Raw genomic sequence first — 14962 nt, forward strand, 5'->3', positions numbered from 1 at the left:
ACGTGAAAGAGTTGTTGGGAGACACCATCCATTCTCATGTGGGTCTCAGTGAAGACACATGAAAGACTTACCCTTTCGCTTGCACACTTACGTCAGGATACCCGAGAGGCTTTGCACACGGCACTAGCTTATCCTCATCATGTGAACATTGTCATGTAGCACTGAGTTTCCAGTGTGTACTAATATCCGCAATGCCCTGCTCTTGTTCCATAACTGGGGTACAGCTGGTATTGTTAAAGATATGTGCTTGGCCATGTTTTATTCTTAAGCTCCCCAAAGTACAAAGCTGGTATGTGTAAAGTGTAAGCTTTTATTTTTACGTGTTGTAGATCTGAGATGTGAGATCACTCACCTCTGGGTTCCTTCTGAGGCTGTAATGATTAGGAACAAAGCAGGAGAGCGCATCTCCCTTTTCCTTTCCACATAGCTAACAGGCGACAGGAGCCATCCTGCTTGCATGAGGCAGGCCTTCTTGCTCTTGCAGAGTTCAGGACAGACTGAGGCTTTGCCCCAGCTTCATTCTTGCCTCTGCTTCTCTCCAATTTCTCCCTACTTTACACTCTGACAATAATACAACCTGAGTTGACGTTCACACCACCCATACCCAGTGCTACTGTCTCTCTCAGGGTGTGTTCTTGCTGTTCTTTCAGTCAGGAAGCATCTTCAACTTCTCTCTCTCTCTCTCTCTCTCTCTCTCTCTATATATATATATATATATATATATATATATATATATATATATATATATATATATATGTTATTTTAATCTTAAGAGTTAGTTCAAGGGCAGCGCCTTGGAGGTTTGGTGGATCTGTATCTTGCTCCAACAGTGTTTGGACAGGACAGACCCAGGGACTCCTACTTTATTAGTTTCCAGCCACCTTTACAAGTCTCTCCAGTCATGGTCTCTGGGACCATATCCTTGCTGCTGTCAGCCAGCACCATCTTCACCCTTAGCCCCATACTCCGGATCAGCCATAGCCTCTCAGATTCCTGAGAATTATTCCCCCGAAGTGGAGGCTACCGTGACCCGCCTGGTCAGCTTGCCCCTGCAGGCCTCCTACACCTCCCTCTCTCTAGGCTTCTTTTTTGATCCGGATGGCATGGCTTTGGAGGGTGTAAACTACCTCTTCCTCCTAAAATGAACGTCTGAAGCCACTAAGCAGCTTTGTAACTACCCTGGAGCCTCTCCTGAGTCTTGGACCAAGTAAAAAGAAAGCTTCTTAAAACTGGAAAAAACGTTAGTTCAGCAGCTACTTGCTCGAGAATGTTTTCTCCCTGTCTTCTTGCTGGGAGTAAGTATGTTTCCAGCATCCAGGGTGTGCTTCTAAGCACTGCCATTTGCAAATCAAGTGGAATGGAATTGTGAGACTGCTGTAATGGAAGGCCTATTTGCTGTGCAAAAGGAGGAAGTAGTACATAAGCCAAGCGCTAACACCTGTTCAAGACTTTTGTCAAGGGCCAGTGCAAATGGGACACCAATGGCGACCTGCAGAGTCCCTTAGAGAGAGCATAACCCACATTCAGAAAGCTGATATCTTCTGATAACACCCCCCTCTACACACACACACACACACACACACACACACACACACACACCACTGTTTGCTTATAGCTCTAGAAAAATATTATGCAGTTTTAGTTTTCACTTGGAATAAAAGGTAGGTGATTGGAGTTTCTGGTTGCACCTCAGCTGGTTGTCACGTTGAATGCCTCGTCTGCACTGTGGTTCCAGTATAAAATGCACCGTGCTAAGCTGGAAGCTCCCTGGTATGTGTCCTGTGCACAGACTTATGATCATCGAGACACGACCTGTTGAAATTTAATGGTGTGCTTGCAAAATGACCCTGTTGGTCACACTTTAATGTCATTACTTTTAGTAGCAATATTTGTTTTTATCATGTTTTGTAAACTTTTTGGAAGCATAGCTCTTGTTAGGAAATAGCTTTGATTCAATGAACTTAGTGAGATTGTGAACTAAGTAAAGAAATTCGTAGGTGTAACTGTGAAGTTATTGCTGAGAAATGAAGGGTGTGTGTGTGTGTGTGTGTGTGTGTGTGTGTTTTCAGTTTTATAGAGTGGAATCTTGTGCATGGAAGGAAAGATAGAACACTGAAAATTGTTCTAAATGAGAGTCTAAGTGCAGACTTGCTCACAGAACTGAGTGCTGCAGGTCTAAGAGTCAGGAATTTCTCAGGCATTGATGTGGACCAAACTGTTTCACTCTTCAGCACCTTCTCAACTTTATTTGCAGTCGATTGACATTTGAAACTTTCCTATAGTTTGTTTCAAATATGGCAAAGTTTTATTTTCAGTAAATTACTACTTTCTTCCATCTTCTTAGCTCAAAGCTTGAGGGCAACTGAAGTCATGTTCCCAGCCTACTGGCCTCAGTACTGGCAAAAGATTCTTTACTCTGTACTGAAAAATTTTGCTCTGCTACTGCCTTAATGTAAATGTAAACATAACTATTTGTGCCCGAGTGTCTCTTTTAGAGAAAAAGAAGTCATAAAGCTTTCTAGCCGTCCCACTTGGGGCTTGGATTAAACTTTTAGTTAGGCATCTTGTGACCATCAAAGGCCATTAGAAGTTATGTTACTTGATATGAAGAACATTCATATTTGGGCCCATTTCTGTAATATTGAAGAATTAATTACCTTTTCAATACTTTTAATAGTGGACCCATCTCATAGTTCTAGTTTTACCTTTTATTTTTGAGAGAAAAATTTACAATTTCAAGAAAATTTGTACTCTGGACTTCACAGTTACTCAACTGGGTGCCCTTTGGTAATATTTGCTATTGGAATTTGAAACTGTGGTATATTCTGGGAAAAGGCTCAAATTATTTGCAGTATAATTAGCAAAAAATCTAGACCTTTTCATAACCTGTATAATCCTGACCCATGTTAACCTGCACAGTTTGGAAGGAATGCCTCCTGCTGTAGCTCACACTGGGGATGAACACACATGAGATCACTGCAGTGTCATCTGTTGGTGCAGAGTACGCTGCACAAGTATGAGGGGCTGAGTTTAAAATCCCCAAATCCATATGCAAAACCTGTGTAATTCCAGTGATGTCGAAGGCAGAGGAAGACGCTCACTGGTCCTTTTTGGCTTCCAGCCTAGATCAAAGTTTAATGATAGACCCTGACTTAGGAACTAGCATGGGATGTAACTGGGGAGTCTCCCTGACATGTGCCTCTGACCCTCTGCACACACATCAACCCCTGCCACATATACAAGTGAATCAGACCAAATTGCAGTGCACACTGTTGGCTATTATAATTGTAATGGTCAGAAGGGTAACCGTGATGGTCTTGGGGTTGGCACACACTGTCTTAGCCATGACTTAAAGGGTTTTGCCCAGTTTGAAACTTAAGTAATACTTTTATACCACAACTATTAAATTGTTTTAAGCTTTTTAAAAACAGGGCAAAACCAGTATATGTTTGCCATAGCAAGATGCACCACAATTGAGCAATCAAAATATGCATCAAAAGATAAGAGAGATTTTGGTAGGTAATCATAATGTAGGAAGTAATATGGTTTATTTACCTTTAGAGAAACTGGCATACTACATTGACATGGGTTCTAATTAGTAGTAGGCTCTTCAAACATTTGAGTTGCTGTAGGTGCCCTCCCTCTATACAAGCTGAATTGTATTCAGAATGAGAAAACGTGGAGGTCCCACCTTAGGATTCAGGTAACTGTTGGATGCTTGGCCAAGGTTGCTGATAGCCTAGATGGTGGGGGCAGAGTTTCTGTTCTTACAGAGAGTTAAGGTCTCTTACCTTTGCCCATTCCTCACAGTTTTCAAAAAACAACTTTAGGTAGGAAAACAAGAAGTCAATTCAGAGGAAGTTACAACTCTGTCTAGAAATTTATATTGCTTGAAACTATATTAGGTATTCACCAACAGCCAGTTAGAGATTAGTACGGTATGAAAATGTGTAGCTGACTAGATCCACAAGGGTGCTTAGAGTAGGTTAGGTGTATGCTACTTGATGTGGACTATGGACCAACCTTTTCCAGAGCAGCTTCTGTTTTCTAGCCTGGTACTGTACTCAAGGGCCATGGTTGTCACTGTGTTGAAGTTGTTGACTAACAGGGAACATTAACTTCAGGTTTTTTACCATTTAGTTGAGAGACACAGAACATTAATGAGAATTTTTTCATTAATTTGTTAATTTACTTTACACCCTGACCACAGCCCCCTCCTCCTGATCCCCCCTTCACAGCCCCTTTCCCACGCCCCCCTCATCACTCTTGAAATCATTTCACTTTTTTTCTTTACAGATGCTACTATTATGAATTTAGTAACTTTTTAAAAAATCAGACATACATTTGGACCAGCTAAATTTGTTTGGTATAGTTTCCAGGAGTGAAAATTAAATTTATATAATGTAGAAATGTCATAATGTAGAATATTTCATAATATTGTAGAAAGTCCTGTTCACACAGAACAGTTTTAGAGACTGAGTTTAGCAGTCAGAATAGTTGTGTGAGTGGGAGGGACTGGAGAGTATCGTTTTACATGGAAATATTTTACAAATGTATTGCCTCTCTGTCCTCTGTGGAAAATGGGGGCATATGCTCATATCTATTATTGTCCCTACACATGGCCCACTTTTTAAATTCTGTTTCATATTTGGGTGTTAAGTTCCATGTGTGTTTGGTACCTACATACTGATAATTCAGTAGTTTTAGGGACCTTTGTAAGCCATAGAAAACTACAGTGTCTGCCTATGGAGGATAGTGAGGATGAATAATGCCAGTTCTCACAAGTTCACAAAGAACAGAATTCCTGGGCCAAGATGGCAACATGGGTGTGGCTTGTGGTTCAGAGCAGGAACTGCTATTTTAGGTTCAGTCCTCAGAGAATGCTTCTTAGGTGAGGTGACATTTGAACAGATACCTGAGAGAGGTGAGGAAGGGATTCACAGGCTGCGTGAGGAAAATAAAATGGCAGCCCAGTCTGAGACAGGGTTGTGTTTGGCTCATGGGATGAACAGTGACACCAGGCTGCTGAAGCTGGACTTGTGAGGATCAGAGGTGCCCTGATCTCTCATCTGTGTTCTTAAGAGCCATCTGTTCTTACAGTGCTCCTGGTCTTTGGGCTCCCCGAAAACAGGCTGTACAGTGTACAGTTCTGGTTTGGCATTCCAACTTGTTGGTTCAACTCTCCTCAAATTCATTTCTCTTTCTTCCCTCTCAGTACTGGGGATTAAACTCGGGACCTTAGCACATGTGAGACAAGCCTTCTAACACCCACTGTATCACCCAGGTCTCCTCAAGTTCCTGTTCAAAGTTTTCGCTCTCAACTGTCCACATAGAGTCTAGGAGTCTTTATTGGTGACAAACAAAATTCATTTATCAAGCAAAATACAACATTCCCTTGGATTTAAATTCATGTAGATAAAGAAATAATGAAAACATTCATTTCACCTTTTCAAGCTAAAATCTTTACATTGTCATTCAAGTAGATTTTGGGTCAAATGGTATACTTGTAAACGAACTCATGATGAAGTGAATTAAAAACCATGCAAGGGCTGAAAGTGTGTGTAAAATCCGATAGGATACGTGTATTTGGGACTCATAGAAGTAAGTGTGTGTGTGTGTGTGTGTGTGTGTGTGTGTGTGTGTGTGTGTGTATAATGTATATGAAATTCATGGTAATTTCTTAGAAAGCAAACATTTATAAAGATGAGTACATGTGCTGTATTCCTGACTTATGAAGTTATTTTAATTTAGATAATCTTAAACATGTGGGTAACGGCTCCGATGATCATGTAGTTGACTGCAGTGATACGCAGCCAGTGTGTTTATAAAGCACCATTGCTCTCACAGTAGTAGCTCAGGGAGAGTAGGTAGCAAAGGCCTTTGCAGTGTTTTCCTGAACTCTTACTTTGGCACACATATAAGAATATAATGTACTGGTATTTGGGTGGATTTTTTTTTGTACTAAGACTATATTGACTTTAAACTTACTTCTGCCAATTACCAATTGTTTATAGCCAAGTTCAGTTCACCTTTTTTCTAAACATACAGAAAATGCTAGTTTTCATTATACTACTGGTAGATGGAGCATTTAATGTACTTGTTGTTCTACTAATTCCTGAAAAGGAAGTTCAGGGAGGTCCAAGACTGGGGTTCTCAGCTGGTCTTCAGTACCTGCCAGAACTCAAAAGGAAGCAGGCTCTAATGCCAGGGAAGGGACAGGCATGCCAGCAGGAGCAAGGGCAAGCAGGCAAAGAGCGTAGGCTTCTTTCGTGTCCTTATTTGGGCTGCCAGCAGAAGGTGTGGCCCAGATTAAAGGTGAGTCTTCTCATCTCAAAATGGGTCTTCTCACTTCAGATGACTTAATAAAGAAAAAATATCCTCACAGGTGTCCCCAGCCACGTTGGTTTTAGTTAATTCCAGATGTCATCACATTGATAACCAAAAGTAGCCATCACAAAAGGAAAATTAACTATGTATCAATCATAGAAAAAAGTTACATTTTACTTACTAATTTCTTATAATATGAAATGATACTTAAAATCTAAATAATTTGGTATGTGCTTAGGTCATAAAATTCTTTCCTTGTGATGACATTGTTTGAAAGTCCTGCAAGAGGACACACAGCTTTATGGAGAGTAATGGGAACACCATGAAGAATATTGTAATTAGAGTGGCTTTGCAAAGAGAACTTTTCCTTTGCTGGAAGAAAACGTTTCAGTGAAGGACTGATAGTATCTGATCTCAGCTAACCTTTTCCATCATTAAAATGTTCTGTTACCGAACAGCAGGCGAGGCAGGCTCCAATTCCCATCTGGGTTAAAGTTGTTCCTGTTTGTCCAACTCCTGGAGGATTAGAGATGTGGAGGGAGAGAAGGGAAGCAGGAATCACTGAGTGTGGTCCTTGTAGCTCAGGCCGTTTTGGCCTTTTATACCAGGGGAAGGAACAAGTGTCTTTTGTTTGCAATGCTGTCAGGGCAAGGCAGATAATATGCATGTGTGTGGAGACAAGACTGAGAAAGCCGCACACTGGGTCAGGCCACACTGTGGAGGACAAGGACATCCATCCAGACGCAACTTTGTGGCCATGTCCTGGCCTCCTCACAGAGGAGACTGGCACACAGGGCTGGTAGCAATGTTTCTTGACGTTCTTCAGGCGACTGCACTTTTTATTTCCTCAACTCGGTTATAAAAACCAGATTACAAAAGCCTTTATCCTACCCAGCCAAATGTATTGGAGGGCATGTTTGTATTTAATAACGAGGCACACTTTTGATCTCAGAAGTCCTATAAACTCACAGACTTGTTTCACCTCAAAGTGCTTTTTGTTGATACAGAATATTTTCTGAGTTAGAACTTAAAATTCAAAGAAGCTTAGAAAATTAATTTTTACCAAAAGTGCAATCTATTATGTTTACATAAACATTTCATATAAAGTATATTTCTGAAACAAATTAGTGAAAGAGTATACTTTGCTGCAAGCGTCTCGCGTGTATGGTGTGGGAGAAAAGCTGGGATCTCAGACCTGTGTTGGAGGGACTGCATTCTGCTGGCGTAAATCGCCTTGGTTCTCTATGTGAAGAAGGCTGGCTTTATACAGATGTCATTTGGAAAAGGGTTTAATTGGTTATTCAGACTAGATATTCTGTTTACTGTCTCAAAACTCAGTGTTTCTTCATTTCTGAAGGGTGAGTTGTAGTGTGAACCCACAGTCACACTGGTGTCTGCTAATCATTAATTGCTTTTCCTCTGGTCCTGTTCTACATTAAAATCTACCACTACCCTCCCATGGATCTCTCACCCATACATGATTCTGTAAGACTGGAATGATAATTGCAGTTTCATCTATATTATGAAAGAATACTACGTAAAAATACCAAGTTGTTGGCAGGTTATGAACTAGCCTTAGCAGAAAAGGCTTTAGATTCTGAGACACTGTCAGGATCATACTAATTGAAATATTGTTTTCATTTGCAAAGTTCTGAGCCTGAATGAGAGTTTCTTCACAGTCATTAATAAGTCACTCTGCAGTGACTGGTGAAATTGAAGTTTGGGCATTCATACTTTGTAGCATGACATTTGTTCTTTCCACTAAAAATGGTGTGAACGATATAGTATGAAAAGTTTGCAACTCCAGCCTTTGACAGGCATTTAGAGTAGGCTTTGCCATACATTGTACATTTTTAGTCATTAACAATTTGAGAACCTTGTAAATTAAGATTCAGTGTTTAGTAAAATTACCTTTTTTGGATCAGAGTTTTGACTCAGAAGAGAAGCTGGGTTTTTTTTTAACGAATTGATTATGTTTATTTATAAGTAACAAAGGGTTCCACATTGGCACTGGTGTCTTGATTTGTCCTAAGATGCAATCCTTTCCTCCTGTCGCTCTGCATCAGCAGTGCAGACATCAACTGCAGCAGACGAATTACATATTCATGTACTGTGATCATAGTCTTTACCCCCAGGACTTCTCATCTTTTCGTCAAAGTGTCTGTCAGGATGCTTAGATCACACCCGAAGAATTGAGTGTGGGGAAAATGGGACGTAAGAAATGACCTTAGACTTGGAACCTGTTATCCTTACACTTAGGGGATAGGTCAAATTATGCTGCCCTCTCTTAAGGTTTACTTTTGTGTTAACTGATTTCCAATTCATAGATCCTAAAAGAGTACCAGTATAGGTTAGTACTCGTTCTAAGTAGGTTTCTAGTCAGTTAGTCACGAAACCGCAAATATGCTCAGTAATTTTATAGAAGGAATTTAAAGGATGTAGAAACATCTTGCCTGCAATTGAAGGAGAGGTCTTGAGCTCACTCTTCTGTAGTGACTTCAGATCATTGCAGGATTGACCCTCATAGTGCTTCTCATTTCTCTGCCACACAAGGAGAACAGCCTGTAGGGTGACTCTGATCAAGTCCATTCTTCTCACTGTAGCTTTGGCTTAGTGGAAGAGAACTAGATGTGCAACCTCGACTTGGCCCTGCCTAGGTATTGGAATGCTAATAGGGTACCAGCTTCACTTTCTGGTGAGTGTCTTAGTTAGACACTGACTACTGGACTGCTGCTGTAGAACAGTGTCTACACATCCATTAACACTGGAAACAGTGCAGCAATAGGATCCTGGCCACTGTATTGCTTCTGCCTTCAGAGTTTCTTGTTAGTAATGGTATTGATGTGACCTGAATTTTATTCACAATATTCTTTGCAAGTGAATATGGAAGACATGTTTGTTTGTTTCATGAGGGAAGCACAGTAGAAGTATGGGAATGGAATTCATGCACTAATTGATCCTGTTCCTAATGCTTGATTTTCTAGTTTCCTGGGATTTGTAACATGTATCTCCTCTCCATCCCTGTCTAGGTTCTAGCCATTTTAATTGCGGGCTGGCTCTTGTTCTGTGATGCATTTCACACACTGGATCCACCCTCCTCCATTACTGAGTCTGGACTGGGAAGCTGGACCTTCGTACAGCTCCTCCCTGTTTTAGCTCCATTCTTATAGCTCCTCCTTATAGTTCCTGTATATATACTCTCCACATAGCCTGCCTTCTTTACAGCCGCGCCCTCCTGAGCTGTGTCCTGAGGACCGTGTACTGGGTCACACAAAACCTTGTACTTGATGGCATGTGAGGTGCCCCGTCATTCCAGCTACTGTATCTTGTGACCTGTGTTTGAACTATTTTTCCAGCTGGAATTAAACACTTTGTAGCACAACTTACTATATTTTTATTAAGTTTTATTGTATATGAGGTCATTTAAAGAACCCTTTCTATAGCAACTATTTATAATATTTTAAAAGTTCTTGTGTCTTTCTCTTGGAGAAAAAGTGGTAGGTAACAATAAAAAGATTTTTGTAATTGTCCAAATGCAATAATAAAATTAAAGCAGCTTTTCCTATTTTTCCTCTTCTTTTTTTCTCCTGTGATATTTTAAACACATTTAAAGTTTAAGGAACATGAATATAAATTGTGTCCAAAGCCTGAAGACAATTCTGATTACCCATTCTTTTTCTCACTGGACTGATTCCTTTCGTTGCTTATATTGTAATAATAGTATTCGTCATCATCATCTTCTCTGTCAAGGAAGCTGACCAGTACACCTTACAGCCCTGTGCTGAGCACATTTTACTGAGCTTCATAAAAGGTGCAGCTCTTATTCATCAGCTATAGAAGTAGAACTTGTAATGTTCAAGGTCTCTTTTAAGAAATGAGGGAAATACATTCATTTGTGTATGTTTAAGTAAAAATCTTTTTCAATGAAAAGGACATATGTCCTAAATTGATCACATGGTACTGAAGTGTAAAAAGCATAAGGTGAAAGCTCCTTACATCTCCCTTTTGTACATTTTTCTTCAGAGATATTGACTTTCAAGAGTGTGGCTTATTCTGACTGTAGAACAAACACACGCACATGCGCATGCACACGCTCGCAAACTCACATGTGTGCACGCGCACCCCTATGCTGTTGTCTGTGTAATAAACATAAATCAGAGAGCGCCAATGTAAATATTTGGTAGATGCTTACTCTCCTTTTCATTGATAAACCATACTCCCAGCAATCTTTCTGCTTACTGGCTTTTAATAAGAGATTGCATCGTAAACCAACAAATGCCAAGGTTTTGTTTTCACAACTTTTCAAGATTTATAGAAGAAACTATGAAGTTATCAATAGTAGTTAATGGTAGCCATGTTTGGATTGTTAAAGACATATTCATTCTTACAAAAGTAGAGAATTAACTTGGTTCTAGCTTTTGGCCTGGCAAGGTTTGTTAGGCATAAAATCTCTGTGATAGGAGTTCCTTTTTATTTGTTTGGCTGAATTTTGAGAAAGGTAATTTGCCTTTCAGATGTGATTGATCTCACTGGAGACGACAAAGATGATCTTCAGAGAGCGATTGCTTTGAGTTTGGCGGAATCAAACAGGACGTTCAGGGAAACTGGCATAACCGATGAGGAACAAGCCATCAGCAGGTGAGGACAGCATAAAGCCTGTGTGTGAGGAGTTCTCTATTTCAGATCCAAGGATGGATTTTAATGTTAGTATCAATAGGACCTACCTCATCCTGAATAAGTCATTAACACATGCCTCTATTCTTTCTCTGTCGTATGTCACCCAACATCATTTAGTTCTGAAAGTTTAATTTACTTTGTAATTGTGAAGCACATAATTTTGTCACAAATTTATTTTTTAAATATTGTTGTTTCCTCCTGTAATGTCATTTGAACCTACTGTTCAGTTCATTTTTACAAGAAATTTATTATAGGAGTTGAGGGTTTTGTTTTTGTTTTTCTTTTTTGTTATGAGCCAATGGTAAGTGTTTTGGATATGTGGTATATAATTATGTCGGGTAGTTTAGTGCTTTTGTATGTATGTAAGCATCCTCACGTATGCCTGTGTGTGGAGACTGGAGGCCAGCTCTGAGAGTGGTTCCTTAGAGGCTGGCTCTCTTTGTTTGAGACAGTCTCTCTCTGGGACCTTGGGTTCACCAATGTGATATAGGAGAAATGTCATAAAATAAAAGTTACACTTGCTGAAAATGTACTTTTTAAAAAAAGTCACATAAACTTTTGTTTATATCAATTTATATTAACGTAAGAATATGAAACTACGTAGAAATTTATATCACAGATTAACATTTATAATTCTGTGTCATTTGTTTTCTTGTTATTTTGGTTGTGAGCTTAGTTAGTTTGTTTGTTTGTTTTTTTTTCTGAAAATGACTGGATGCTTCCCAGGTTTATATTTGAACTGCTACCATACAGATGCACATTGCTAGGTAATGATTCTTCTCTCCAGGTGTAACCCTTGCTGCTTGGTTATGTGCTTACTTCCTTGTAAATTTTGAGACAGAGTTTTATTGTGTATCTAATGGTGACTTGAAATTCTCCTACCTCTACTTATAAGTGTTTATATGTCAGTGGCAGGATCTGTCTGTCCATCTGTCTCTTTGTCTGTCTGTCTATCGCAGAACTGAGGATGAAAACTATGTCACTGGCTATGTTAGTACTTTCTCTGAACAACAAAGCTATCTTTGCAGCCCATGTCAGTCTTTTCTAATTAAAGCAATATAAACCTATTTAAGTTACAAAGTGGTTGACTTTGGCATAGTTCTAAGAAAAGGGTGAATAGGCAATTTCATTAGAATATGATTACAAAAACCTAGATGTCACCTCTTAGGTTAACAGCTCCGTGTAGTCCCTTGACATAGTTAAGAGACAAACGTGAGAAGTGGTAATCTTCTGCCAGCCTACTGTGGCATTCGCGTTCGCAGGATGTGATGTAACAGGGTAGGAATACTGTAAAATACCTGCATACAGTAGCATATTGAAAGTCTAAGTGTGGTGTCGGAGTGACTGAGTGCTGAGAGCGTGGTGGCTCCAGCTGTGGATCAGTAGAATTGCTCTAGTTATGAGGGCTGGAAGGATGGTAGGTTTGTTTATACTGTGTCACCACACAAACGTGCCTTCTGTTAAAACACAGTGGCTGGAAGGCCACTAGGTAAAGGAAATTTCATCTTCACTGTACTCTCTGAGGACCAGTCTTGCATATGTAGATCACCATATGATTCATGGACATCTCTCTCTCCCTCTCCCTCCCCCTCCCGTGTGTGTGTGTGTGTGTGTGTGTGTGTGTGTGTGTGTGTGTGTGTGTGTGTGCGCGCGCGCATGCGCATGTGCATGCGTGTGTAGAAGTTAAGAATTGTGATTCTATTGCTAGTCTGATTGAAACTTTGTATTTAAATTTTCTTGGGAAATTATCTTTACTTCCCTTGATCTGTTGTTGTTGCCACTGTCATGTTCTTAATGATATTCAACTGCTACTCTAGTGATGTTAGTATAACATTACTTGAACATATTATAATGAACTGTGTAACGAATCTTTAAAGCTCACCCATCATAGGTGTTGCTTAGAGGGTTCTGTAATAGAGTAAATCCTTTTCAACATCATATTTTCATTTTTAAGAGTTCTTGAAGCCAGCATAGCAGAAAATAAAGCATGTTTGAAGAGAACACCTATAGAAGTTTGGAGGGATTCTCGAAACCCTTATGACCGGAAAAGACAAGATAAGGCTCCGGTTGGGCTGAAGAACGTTGGCAACACCTGCTGGTTTAGCGCAGTTATTCAGGTAAGGGCGGAGGTTCAGCCCTCAGTGCGTGGGCCTGAGGAGCAGTGGGGGTGGGCTGTGATGTTTCTTGTTACATTTTAAGGAGAAACTCAGGCAGAATTTTCATATATGTGGCATAGAGTAGCTTGATTTCCGTATCCCCCAAACCTTGTCTTTAAATTTCCCAGTGTGCCTTTTGTTGTTGTTCTTTGTTTGTGTTGTTGTTATTTCCTGTTCTTTGTTTTAGTCTGGTTCTTGTTATGCAGTCCAGACTAGCCTAGAACTTAGAACCCGCACCTCAGCTTTTTTTTTTTTTTTTTTTTTTATTAACTTGAGTATTTCTTATATACATTTCGAGTGTTATTCCCTTTCCCGGTTTCCGGGCAAACATCCCCCTCCCCCCTCCCCTTCCTTATGGGTGTTCCCCTCCCAACCCTCCCCCCATTGCCGCCCTCCCCCCCATAGTTTAGTTCACTGGGGGTTCAGTCTTAGCAGGACCCAGGGCTTCCCCTTCCACTGGTGCTCTTACTAGGATATTCATTGCTACCTATGAAGTTAGAGTCCAGGGTCAGTCCATGTATAGTCTTTAGGTAGTGGCTTAGTCCCTGGAAGCTCTGGTTGCTTGACATTGTTGTACATATGGGGTCTCGAGCCCCTTCAAGCTCTTCCAGTTCTTTCTCTGATTCCTTCAACAGGGGACCTATTCTCAGTTCAGTGGTTTGCTGCTGGCATTCGCCTCTGTATTTGCTGTATTCTGGCTGTGTCTCTCAGGAGTGATCTACATCCGGCTCCTGTCGGTCTGCACTTCTTTGCTTCATCCATCTTGTCTAATTGGGTGGCTGTATATGTATGGGCCGCATGTGGGGCAGGCTCTGAATGGGTGTTCCTTCAGTCTCTGTTTTAATCTTTGCCTCTCTATTCCCTGCCAAGGGTATTCTTGTTCCCCTTTTAAAGAAGGAGTGAAGCATTCACATTTTGATCATCTGTCTTGAGTTTCATTTGTTCTAGGGATCTAGGGTAATTCAAGCATTTGGGCTAATAGCCACTTATCAATGAGTGCATACCATGTATATCTTTCTGTGATTGGGTTAGCTCACTCAGGATGATATTTTCCAGTTCCAACCATTTGCCTACGAATTTCATAAACTCGTTGTTTTTGGTAGCTGAGTAATATTCCATTGTGTAGATGTACCACATTTTCTGTATCCATTCCTCTGTTGAAGGGCATCTGGGTTCTTTCCATTTTCTGGCTATTATAAATAAGGCTGCGATGAACATAGTGGAGCACGTGTCTCTTTTGGGATCACTTAAATATACTATCATGTCGTCTGCAAATAGTGATATTTTGACCTCTTCTTTTCCGATCTGTATCCCCTTGATCTCCTTTTGTTGTCTGATTGCTCTGGCTAGAACTTCAAGAACTATATTGAATATGTAGGGAGAGAGTGGGCAGCCTTGTCTAGTCCCTGATTTTAGTGGGATTGCTTCAAGTTTCTCTCCATTTAGTTTAATGTTAGCAACTGGTTTGCTTTATATGGCTTTTACTATGTTTAGGTATGGGCCTTGAATTCCTATTCTTTCCAGGACTTTTATCATGAAGGGGTGTTGAATTTTGTCAAATGCTTTCTCAGCATCTAATGAAATGATCATGTGGTTCTGTTCTTTCAGTTTGTTTATATAATGGATCACGTTGATGGTTTTCCGTATATTAAACCATCCCTGCATGCCTGGGATGAAGCCTACTTGATCATGGTGGATGATTGTTTTGATGTGCTCTTGAATTCGGTTTGCCAGAATTTTGTTGAGTATTTTTGCGTCGATATTCATAAGGGAAATTGGTCTGAAGTTCTCTTTCTTTGTTG

At 40.2% G+C, this 14962-nt stretch overlaps 1 protein-coding gene across 5 annotated transcripts in view; it reads left to right on the forward strand.

Moving 5' to 3' along the window:
• The window catches only part of Usp25 (ubiquitin specific peptidase 25), a 110041-nt gene that overhangs the window by 28030 nt on the left and 67049 nt on the right, over nt 1–14962 (forward strand). For all 5 annotated transcript variants that reach the window (XM_063270605.1, XM_063270602.1, XM_063270604.1 and 2 more), the window contains exons 4-5: nt 10842–10965; nt 12959–13121. Coding sequence is in view for 4 of the 5 variants with exons in the window: in XM_063270602.1 (XP_063126672.1) it covers nt 10842–10965; nt 12959–13121 (287 nt within the window). In the remaining variant the exon portion in view is untranslated. The remainder of the gene's footprint in view (nt 1–10841; nt 10966–12958; nt 13122–14962) is intronic.

Source organism: Rattus norvegicus, chromosome 11, assembly GCF_036323735.1.
Source record: "Rattus norvegicus strain BN/NHsdMcwi chromosome 11, GRCr8, whole genome shotgun sequence".
In the NCBI taxonomy this organism is placed as follows: domain Eukaryota; kingdom Metazoa; phylum Chordata; class Mammalia; order Rodentia; family Muridae; genus Rattus; species Rattus norvegicus.